General features: G+C 46.7%; 1 protein-coding gene across 1 annotated transcript; it reads right to left on the bottom strand.

The window, feature by feature from the left end:
• Positions 1-9,373: 9,373 nt before the first annotated feature.
• LOC123159078 (auxin-responsive protein SAUR71) lies at positions 9,374-10,403 on the bottom strand. The gene has a single exon (XM_044576879.1). It carries the CDS (start codon positions 10,270-10,272, stop codon positions 9,853-9,855), a length of 420 nt encoding a protein of 139 aa, XP_044432814.1. The 5' UTR covers positions 10,273-10,403; the 3' UTR covers positions 9,374-9,852.
• Between the last annotated feature and the right edge of the window lie 1,142 nt (positions 10,404-11,545).

Raw genomic sequence — 11,545 nt, 5'->3', positions numbered from 1 at the left:
GACTTTGCATGCTTCTAGTGAACCTAATGTAGAAACACCTGATAATCCTAATGATACTTCTATCTCTGATGCTGAAACACAATCCGGAGATGAACATGAACCTGATGATAATGTTAATAATGATGTTCATGTAGATGTTCAACCTAGTAATAGCAATGATATAGAAATTGAACCTGCTGTTGGTCTTGATAACCCACAATCAAGAAATCAACGTTATGATAAGAGAGATTTTGTTGCTAGGAAGCATGGTAGAGAAAGAGAACCATGGGTTCAGAAACCCATGCCCTTTCCTCCTAAACCATCGAAGACAAAGGATGATGAGGACTTCAAGCGTTTTGCTGAAATGATTAGACCTATTTTCCTACGCATGCGCTTAACTGATATGCTTAAAACAAACCCCTATGCTAAATACATGAAAGATATCATTACAAATAAAAGGAAAATACCTGAAGCTGAAACCTCCATGATGCTTGCTAACTATACCTTTAAGGGTGGAATACCTAAGAAACTTGGTGATCCTGGAGTACCCACTATACCTTGCTCTATTAAAAGAAATTATGTTAAAACTGCCTTATGTGATTTAGGAGCCGGTGTTAGTGTTATGCCTCTTTCCTTGTAACGTAGACTTGAATTAAGTAAGTTGACACCTACTGAGATATCTTTGCAAATGGCTGATAAATCAACTGCTATACTTGTCGGCATTTGTGAGGACGTGCTTGTTGTTGTTGCGAACGTTACTATCTTAGCAGACTTTGTCATTCTTGATATCCCTGAGGACGACAGTATGTCGATCATCCTTGGTAGACCCTTTTTAAATACTGTAGGTGCTGTTATTGATTGCAACAAAGGCAATGTCACCTTTCATGTTAATGGAAATGAGCATACGGTACATTTCCGAGGAAACAACCTCAAGTTCACAACATAAATTCTATTGGGAAAATTTCATTAATTATTATTGGAGGTTTTGAATTTCCTCTTCCTACTCCAAAGAAAAAGTATGATATTCTTATTATTGGGGATTTTCATATCCCCGTTGAGGTAACCTAGTGTCACTTCGAAATTTCTCCGGTTCTATGTGATTCGGAATGAGTTTGTTAACAAGACTTGATCAACCTTGTTAGTGGATTCATTTTGAGGATCATGAGATGGATAAAACTAGAAGGCACAACCTTTTGTACCCTCTCTTTACTTTCTGTTATTTAGAATAAACAAAGTAGAAATAAAATATTTTGTCTGTTTTCCGAATTATCCATGCAATAAAAAATATCCCAAAAATAAAAGTGCTCCAAATGCCCTGCAAATTTAGTATGAGTTTTTGTGGAATATTTGAGGATTTTAGGCACTAAAAACACTGCAGGGGGGTCTGCCACCTGGCCACGAGGGTGGAGGGCACGCCCCCTGTCTCGTGGGCCCATGGTGGACCCCCTCCACTTATTCCTGCACCCACACACTTCTTCTTCCTCCCAAAAACATCCCCATCCAGCTCAAGCACGAGTTCTAGCTCATTTTGCTGTGATTTTCGATCTCTTTGCTCAAAGCTCCATTCACAAAACTGCTTTGGGAGATTGTTGCTTGGTATGTGACTCCTCCATTGATCCAATTAGTTTTTGTTCTAGTGCTTTATTCATTGCAAATTTTTGCTGCATAGGTGACCCTGTTCTTGAGCTTGCATGTCAAATTTATGAGGTCCCAAGTGATTTTAATGCATGATATAGGCTCTAGGCACTTGTAGGAGTAGTTGCTATCAATCTTGTTCAATTTTATTTACTTTTATTTTGCAGTTACTAAAAAATTCAGAAATATTGCAGAAAAAGAAATATGTTCAGGAAAATGCTGAAGGAAGAAAGGACCCAGGATCGCAATACGTGAGCTCAACGACAAATTACCAAGGGAAGCTTATGTACAGCCTTGTTAATGGCCATCGGAGCCATTTATGGCTGCAGCGGGTATCAAGGATGAATTTGATGCATATGTGCGTAATGCCGACCTTGAGGTGTTCATGCAAGATAAGTGCCCGCAGTACCAGTACTTAACTGATTCATTTGTGAGAAGGTTTAAATATACATCTTCACGCAATTCTCAAAGTGTCCTGTTTGATATTTATGATAAATCATATACCATGGACCTAGAAGATTTTACTACTGCTTGCAAACTCCCGCAGTGGGAAAGTATTAATGAACCTAGTAAATCTGAATATAAAGATTTTCTTGCTACTATCACTGTGGGAGAATCTAGGGACATAGCACAAGCTTCCTTAGGGAGCATTCATTTTCCTTCTATAAATTATTTTGCTCTCTTCATTGGTAGATGTATTAATGATAAAGATGAAGCATGTCACATGTGTGCCCCTGATCTTTGTGTTCTCAAGAGTGCTATATTAGGTGATAAACGATACAATTTAGGGGCAATTGTTGCACGTAGGTTGCATCATAATGCTTTAGCTGGAAACTTTTTTGGAGGAATTTATGCAACCTGTGTGGCTAATTATCATGAGATACCTATACATGAAAATGATACGGAATTGCTTCCTGCTTATTTAGATCATAATGCTATGATTAGTCATCAATTCCTTGAAAGGAATGACCAATTCCTCCAATACCGACTAATCTTTGACAGAAGTCGTGCTGTCCATATTACTCTCCCTGCTCCTATCCTTTTTTATTATCAGGCAAAACGAATATATGTTGTCACCAGGGAGGAGGCAAATGAACACGAGAGGAGGGCGGAAGCAGCCTGCCGTCAGGCAGGAGCTGAGGAGGCAATAACTGCTGCATCTCAGTACGACCCCAGTTACAACTACGGATATCTGTCAGGATATCCATGGCCATAGACCAACTTAGGCCAAAAGCCTAAGCATGGGGGAGTACGTATTTCTCACCGACTTTCCATTCATGTTCACACACTATTCTAGTTGTCGGTGCTCATACTCTTTCATTGTGTTATCCATGCTAGTTTAAATTCTTTTCCTAGTTTTCTTCTTGGGTGCTTGATAAACCTTATAAAAAACCAAAAAAAATTAGTTAGTTTAATTTTCATGCCTGTAGTAGAAATAATTAAAAAGAAAACCCAAAAAGATTTCTCGTTCTTCTTTTACTTGTTGGGAGCTTTCCCGTGTAAATAATTTTCTTTTCTTTTCTTTTCTTTTCTTTGGGGTCAAGAGTAGAAGACCATATTGAAAATGTTTAGTGGCTCTCTTATGCATGATTGTTTATTTAACCAAGAGCCCATATTATCTTGTCTTCTCTCTTGAAATGAATGCTTACGGATTTCAGCTTAGTCTAATGCACGTACACTCTTATTATTATACACATCGTTCGGTCGTGCAAGTGAAAGGCAATAATGATGATATATGATGAACTGATTGAGATGAGAGAAGCTGGTATGAACTCGACCTCTTTTGATTTTGTAAATATGATGAGTTCATCGTTCCTGATTTAGCATATTATGAAGTAGACATGTTTGCAATGACATTTAGAGATTATAGTTGCTTATGCCATGCTTAATTAGCTATGAGTTATAATGGTTTACCTTGTGTGCCAACATGTTATTAAAATGATTGTGATGTGGTATGATGAGATGGTATCCTCCTTTGAATAAATTGAGTGACTTGACTTGGCACATGTTCATGCATGTAGTTGAAACAAAATCAACATAGCCTTCACGATATTTATGTTCATGGTGGATTATATCCTACTCATGCTTGCACTTAGTGTAAATTAATTTTAATGGATGTTCATGACTGTTGTCGCTCTCTCAGTTGGTCGCTTCCCAGTCTTTTGCTAGCCTTCACCTGTACTAAGCGGGAATACTGCTTGTGCATCGAAACTCCATAAACCCCAAAGTTATTCCATATGAATCCACCATACCTTCCTATATACGGTATCTACTTGCGGTTCCAAGTAAATTTTATGTGCCAAACTCCAAACCTTCAAATGAAATTCCGTTTTGTATGCTCGAGCAGCTCATGTTTCAACTAGGGATGTCTGTATCTTCCATGCTAGGTGGGTTATTCTTAAGAGGTGTGGACTCCGCTCCTCATTCACGAGAAAATGGCTGGTAACCGGGATGCCCAGTCCCATGATTCAAAAAGATCAAAGCAAATCAAAATAATTAAACAAAACTCCCCCAAGATTGTTGTTGGTTGGAGGCCCTCGTTGTTTCGAGCACCATGAATTGATGCATGTTGGTGGTGGGGGAGTATAAACTTTACCATTCTATTTGGGAACCGCCTATAATGCATGTAGTATGAAAGATATCGCCATCTCATAGTTGTTGCTTTGATAGTGAAAGTATGCCGCTCAAATTGTTATTTATCTCTCTATTTTAAAATCGAGCTCTGGCACCTCTACAAATCCCTACTTCCCTCTGCGAAGGGCCTATCTATTTACTTTTATGTTGAGTCATCACCTTTTTATTAAAAATCACCCGCTGGAGAGCACACTGTTATTTGCATGCATTCCTATTAGTTTATATTGGGTATGACTTGACTGGATCTCTTTTACCATAAATTCCAATGTTTAGTCAGTCCTTGATCTTTAAAGGTGCTCTGCATTTATGTTTTGTGGTCTCAGAAAAGGCTAGCGAGATACCATTTTGTTATATCATACTATGATTGTCTTGAGAAAGTGTTGTCATCCGAGTTTTATTATTATCGCTCGCTAGTTCATTATGCCATTGATATGAGTAAACATGAGACCTGAATGTTATTGTGAATATGGTTGATTCATAATCTTTGTTGAAACCTTGAATGCTGGCTTTACATATTTACAACAACAAGAGCAAACAGAGCTTGTAAAAGTTATCTTCATCACTTTCAGTTTGTCAACTAAATTGCTTGAGGACAAGCAAAGGATTAAGCTTCGGGGAGTTGATACGTCTCCAATGTATCTACTTTTCCAAACATTTTTTCCCTTGTTTTGGACTCTAACTTGCATGATTTGAATGAAACTAACCTGGACTGACGCTGTTTTCAGGAGAACTGCCATGGTGTTATTTTTGTGCAGAAAAAAGAAGTTCTCGGAATGACTTCAAAAATACTGGCAAAAGATGAAGCCCAGGGGGCCCGCACCCTGTCCACGAGGGTGGGGGCGCCCTCCCCCCCTATAGGGCGCGCCCCCTGTCTTGTGGGCCCCCTGCTGCTCCACCGACCTCAACTCCAACTCCATATATTCTGTTTCGCGGAGAAAAAAAATCAAAGAGGAAGTTTCATCGCGTTTTACGATATGGAGCCGCCGCCAAGCCCGAAAACCTCTCGGGAGGGCTGATCTGGAATCCGTTCGGGGCTCCGGAGAGGGGGATTCGCCGCCATCGTTATCATCAACCACCCTCCATCACCAATTTCATGATGCTCACCGCCGTGCGTGAGTAATTCCATCGTAGGCTTGCTGGACGGTGATGGGTTGGATGAGATTTACCATGTAATGAAGTTAGTTTTGTTAGGATTTGATCCCTAGTATCCACTATGTTCTGAGATTGATGTTGCTATGACTTTGCTATGCTTAATGCTTGTCATAGGGCCCGAGTGCCATGATTTCAGATCTGAACCTATTATATTTTCATGAATATATGTGAGTTCTTGATCCTATCTTGCAAGTCTATAGTCACCTATTATGTGTTATGATCCGACAACCCCAAAGTGATAATAATCGGGTTACTTCTCTGTGATGACCATAGTTTGAGGAGTTCATGTATTCACAAAGTGCTAATGCTTTGGTCCTGTTCTCTATTAAAACGAGGCCTTAATATCCCTTAGTTTCCACTAGGACCCCGCTGCCACGGGAGGGTAGGACAAAAGGTGTCATGCAAGTTCTTTTCCATAAGCACATGTGACTATATTCGGAATACATGCCTACGTTACATTGATGAATTGGAGCTAGTTCTGTGTCACCCTATGTTATAGCTATTACATGAGGAATCTCATCCGACATAATTATCCATCACTGATCCATTGCCTACGAGCTTTTCATATATTGTGCTTTGCTTATTTACTTTTCCGTTGCTACTGTTACAATCACTACAATACTGCTATCATTACTATCTTTACCTTTACCACAGTTACCATTACTATCATACTACTTTGCTACTAAATACCTCACTGCAGATACTAAGTTATCCAAATGTTGTTGAATTGATAACTCAACTGCTAATACTTAAGAATATTCTTTTACTCCCCTTGTGTCGAATCAATAAATTTGGGTTGAATACTCTACCCTCGAAAGCAGTTGTGATCCCCTACACTTGTGGGTTATCAGCGGCCTCCTCCTCCGGCATCGCGGCGAAGTGGACGGGAGGCGCGCTCACCCACTCGCGGTACTGGCCCGTCCACGAGTAGGCCTCCTCCGGCCAAGTGGGTGGAGGCAGGGAACGCTTACGCGACGGCTCCAGCTCCGACTCCGGCTTGGGCTGGATGGGCGGCGACGGTGGAGGCGGCGGCACGAAGAGCGGGGTGTGGACGAAGTCCCCCGCCGCCGACAGGGCAAGGGCTTGCTCCAGCCCATCCCAGTGCGCATCCTTGTCGATGCAGCTAGCCTCCAGCGCGTGCTGCAGGGCCTCCTCAAGGGCGGCTTGATACTCCGCCTCCGCCTCCATGTCCTCCAGCTCTACCTCCGGGGGCGGCGGTGGGAACGGCGGCGGGACGGCGTCGACACCCGAGCGTCGTTGCTCCTCGTGTTCGAGGGCGAACCAAGCCTCCCAGTTGGGAGAGTCGGCGGCGTACTCGGGCAGCCGACGCTGCTTCGCGTGAGCAGCGCGCGGCGCCGGCGCACCTCGTCGTCGTGTGCCCGCTGGTCCGCGGAACCGCCGGCACCGGGATCCGGTTTGGATCCAAATGCCAATGGTGCGGCAGTGTCACGTCGGGGTAAGGGAGGGGCTGCCTGTACTCCCAGTGCCACCGCGCTTGGTGCACCGGGATGTGCAGGCGCCGGCGTTCAGGGCGGAAACGCGCCGGCGGTGGAGGGAGAGGGGAGCACGGGATGACGAGGCGCCGGGGGTGCCCTTGCCATTGCTGTTGCCGAAGAGGCCCATGGGCGCGCTAGGGTTTGCGGTCGCCGGCGAGGAAACAAGTTGAGTGGTGGGGGCCAGATGTGGACGGGAAAAGTGGATGAGGCCGACCCGCCCACGTGTGGTTAAAAAAGGACGCGCACACTGACTGACGCGTGTGCCCGCTGTCGGTGGTCGTCATAAATAAGACGACCGGTGGCGGTAGGGTGGCTGCCAGATGGGGACGCGGCGGACGGGGAGGAGACGCGCGGCATGTCCGCTTCGCGTCCGCGCCGACGCATTCCAGGCGCAATTTTGGGCCGAAAATGGGTCGGCACGGACGTCAGGCGGACACGATTTGAGTTTGGGTCGGCGCGTTGGGCCGTCACTTTTGGCCGCGCCTAACTAAATGGACACGGGCGGACGAAAAAGGTCGCCCCGTTGAAGTTGTCTTTATGCTCCCCCATCCCACCCACCTGCAAAAATATCTCTCGGTTGCTGCTGGTTCATGCCGGGCCTGGCAGCGGCAGGCGCCAGCCAGAGCGCACGGCCGATCGAACTACGCGACTACGTGTGCAGCGGCGACGCCACGCGGTGGCCGCATCCCGCGCAACGTTTGCCGCGCGGATGATGGCAACGGTTGTCCGGGTCCGGTCGAGAGCGAGCGTCTGCGTCGCGGTTGTGCCGTCTGCCTTTCTCGGTTGGCGCTCGCGGTCGGGCCAGGCAACGTCCGTGGCCTTCACACCCTGCCTCCCTCCTCTGCGTGCACATGGCGTGCCCTGCCCCTGCCCTGTATACCACTCAAGCTCCATGCATGCATGCATGCAGCGCGACGCAGGGGTCCTCATCAACCCCCGTCGCCTCACAGCTCGTCATAGAGTAGCTCACAGCTAGGCGGTGTCCTTTCTTCTTGGACTTGGACCGGAGGAGCTTGGAGATAGCCGGCGCCCATGTGCAGATTTGCGTTCAAGTCTTTGGAGAGTGAATGCTGCCTCGCCTATTGGTACGGTAGTGTAGTTAACTCGCTAACAAGTACGTACATCCTGCAGAAATTAAAACGGACGATCTGAGCTGTGGTCGTGTTGACAACGCATGTGCTATGCATACAGAAATTAGACCAGCTGCATATAAAAACGGAAGAAAATAAAAATCTCCAGCTCCAATACCGTTTATTCCCCGGTGCATTTCACATCTGTTCAAACCTGGAAGCATATAAAGGGGAACCAACCAAGAGGTCGCCGCGGAAATTCCCAAATGCACAAGAATGACAGGCACATGCGAATGAATAATGGAGAGAGAGGCTAGCCTAGCTAACGAGTACGTACCTGTCACCTGTACTGATGTAGTACGATGGCTCATGTTTTGGTCATTTCCGGTTAGCGGCTTCTTGACACAATGATTCCGGGGTACTAATTCCAGAATTAGTTGCTTCTAAGTGCACGCAAAGTTGTACTAATAGCACAGTAATGTACAGTACTAGCAAAGATGGTGTCCTAAATCTTTCAAGGTAGGAGTATCATGTTCGCTGTGAGCCCAGCCACAGTAACTGTGGGCGCAGCTGTCAGCCGCGCCGGCGTTCTTGGCCAAGATTTCTCCTCGCTGCACATGGGACGGGTCGACGGGACAGTGCCAATGCCAGTGCCAGTGTCCATTCATTCCAGAGAAAAGGTCTTTTTCTCTTTTCTTGGTGGCAATATGCCAATATCAAACAGAAATGCGTGGACAGTGGTCGAACAAAGAAGAAAATCTGAGAGGGAATGCGCCCGCATATCTCTCCATTGATTGGGAGGTATTGAATGAATTTTGTTTCTGTGTATATATCTTGCTGGTTTTATTCAAGGTCACCGGTTTGTCATGTAGCCGTCAATCAAAAAGTAGCTTGATTTAGCAAAGTCTTGCGTGCACATAACGAAATCTTGATTGACTCTCTGGAATGTAATCTAACTTTTCTCGTGATGCCATTTGTTTTCGAAAAATGTGATGACTGGTTCTCACAAGTCGTATGTGTGATGCAAGGAGAACTGTAGTAACAGTAACAAAAAGAAAGAGCATTGTTCTGTCCGATTTCTCCAATTCCTGCTCTACATTGTCATCTCGTCCCTTTCGTTGCATTTGGCCGGAGCATATACTCGAGGGCTCGAGGCAGTTATCGGTTCAAGCAATAAACTTTTCTTCAAAGTCCTGGAAAATCCATGGATTGATGGACACAGACTATATGGCTGTGTATGCAGTCAGCTATCTACTGAACCTGAACACAAAACCCAGATGTTCTGGCAAGCAGTTCTGAAGGCAATGCCCCGAGTAGTTTAGTAGTAGTACTACCAAATGCTCAATCATAGCAATACATCATTGCATTCCATGACAGGTTGCCTGAACTGTTAGAGGTAGCTGGAGATCCATGGAAGTGCATTACATTCTACACCACCAGATCTTGGAGCAAACTTTTGCAGTAGCAAAATCACCTATTTCACTCACATGAGGCGAACCTTGCGGCTTACATGATGTGGTATCAAGACCTCGATGTCTCTAGCAAAAGAAGAGGAAGAAGAAGCTCCATTGCAGCTACCAGAACTAGATCTAGAACTAGCTAGAAGAACACTCAGAAGAAGAAGAAAAATTACAGCCCAAATTCCCGCAAGACAGCAGGTCCTAAAATTGCTGAGCTGCAGTAGAAAAGGCGGCGGAATCCCCGTCCTACCCTCCACCAACCTCCCTATGTACTGCATCCACGCAGGGGCAGATCGGTCAGAACGCAGCAGCTGGCATTTTGCTCTGCTGGTTCACCGATTTGCCTTTGCCAGGGGGCTAATCTTCCATCACGCCCGCCATGGCAGCCGAACGAGGAGGGTGAGACGGGGAAGACGGGCCAGATGGCTAGTAGTAGAGCGCGGAGTCGTCGTCGTCGGTGGCCTGGCAGCCGGGGTCGGAGAGGCCGATGAGCAGGCGGCGGAAGTCGGCGACGGCGCAGGGGATCCGGAGAGCACCCGGGTGGCCGTAGCCGTACTCCTGCGCGGCGCGCCGGAGCAGGGCCTTGAACGCCGGCTGGCCCAGGAGCTCGGCCCGCACGGCGAAGCGCTCCACGGGGCCGCCCTCCTCGCCCACGCACACCGGCACGTGCCCCTCCGGCACCCGCGCGCCGCGGCCGAGCCTTCGCGCGCCGAAGAACGAGGAGGACGAAGATGAAGCCGTGGAGGAGGCCTTCGCCGCGGAGTCGGGCCGGAGCGGCTGGTACGCGGCGGCTGCGCAGGCGTCGGCCGCGGCCACGCGGGACAGCCGTCTGAGCAGGCGCTTCATGCTGCCGTTGCTTCGGTTGACGCCCGAGACCTCGAGGCTTGGAAGCGGAGGCCGCGAGGCGGCGGCGGTGGCTAGTTCTTGGCGAGGGACGACACAAGAGTTGAGAGGATACAAGGCGTTTGTACTGAGGCGGCCATGGTGGCTCGTTATATAGCGGGAGAGCTGGAAGTTGTGCGTTGCACAGGTCCTCTTGCCATTATTTTTCTCGGTTTGTAGTATTTACAAATTCTTTGCTCGGAATGGAATGTGGCACCGGGTTACTTGCCTCCTTTTAAAATTCTGCCCCATTTCATACTAAATGGACACAGACTTGGCGAATACGAATACGTAACTGGTTACATTGGTTAAAGTAGACAAGAAAATGCGCCATGAATAACGCCTTGTTCCAGCATAAAATAACGACAAACGGTTGTATTATACTCCCTCTGTACATATAAAGGAGTATTTTCAAACAGTAGCAGTATTCTATGTTTCATGTTTCTGGTGGATTCTTTACCAGTTACCGCGGTACCACCCCACTACTGAACTTGCCATTTAGTAGGAACAACAAAGTTGTGCTAGAAAATGAAGTGAGCTGTTATTTCGTTGAACTAGAATATACACATAAAAATGTCTTAGCCTCATGTGATTAGACAGCAAGTGCTTTTATTATTCAGTGATCATGTTAGAGCTAGTAAGAGCATGGTGAGTATATAGCCATATCCCATATGTGTGTGTGCATAGCAAGGGCTGGCAGGCAGGGACTTCTTTTTTCTTTTAAGGCAAGCACCAACCAGAGAGAGAATTGAATGGGCTGGCGAGGTACAAGTGCGGGTACAGTCGGGGTACCCGGCGGGTACAAGCGGCAAGAAGCCGGTGGGGTGGGCCCGGCAGCGCCTTAAACCCGCACCCGGTTTAGCTCCGACCGATCGGATTGATTCGGGCTCGCGCCGGGACCGACCCGTCCGGCCTGTTCCGTAGTCCCTTTCGTACGGCCCTCGTGGAGGTGAGAGAGTGAGGAGGTTAGCGAGATTTAGCTGTCAACAAGGAGCCCACCTACTGACCTGGCACATGGAGGAGAGAGAGATAGAGAGAGAGACAAAGCAAGTGAATATAGAACAATTTGAAAGAAGAGAGAGAGAGAGTGAGAATCAAGTGATTGTACTACTAGAGTGTTACTGTTGTCAATCCGTGGCAGTAGTATCATCTTTTGGCACCTGGATTTTCTCAGTGATACTCCGTAGCTCCGGCAAAGTTTGATTTTCTCTATACACAAATGGTAGAGACTCTAGAA

This window comes from Triticum aestivum, chromosome 7B (assembly GCF_018294505.1).
Source record: "Triticum aestivum cultivar Chinese Spring chromosome 7B, IWGSC CS RefSeq v2.1, whole genome shotgun sequence".
Classification (NCBI taxonomy): Eukaryota; Viridiplantae; Streptophyta; class Magnoliopsida; order Poales; family Poaceae; genus Triticum; species Triticum aestivum.
The sequence above is the reverse complement of the archived record's forward strand: the minus strand, read 5'-3'. Positions and strand labels throughout refer to the sequence as shown.

Excerpts from the sequence above, each read along its gene's own strand:
- LOC123159078 (XM_044576879.1), bottom strand. The coding sequence starts at position 10,272 with ATGAAGCGCCTGCTCAGACGGCTGTCCCGCGTGGCCGCGGCCGACGCC.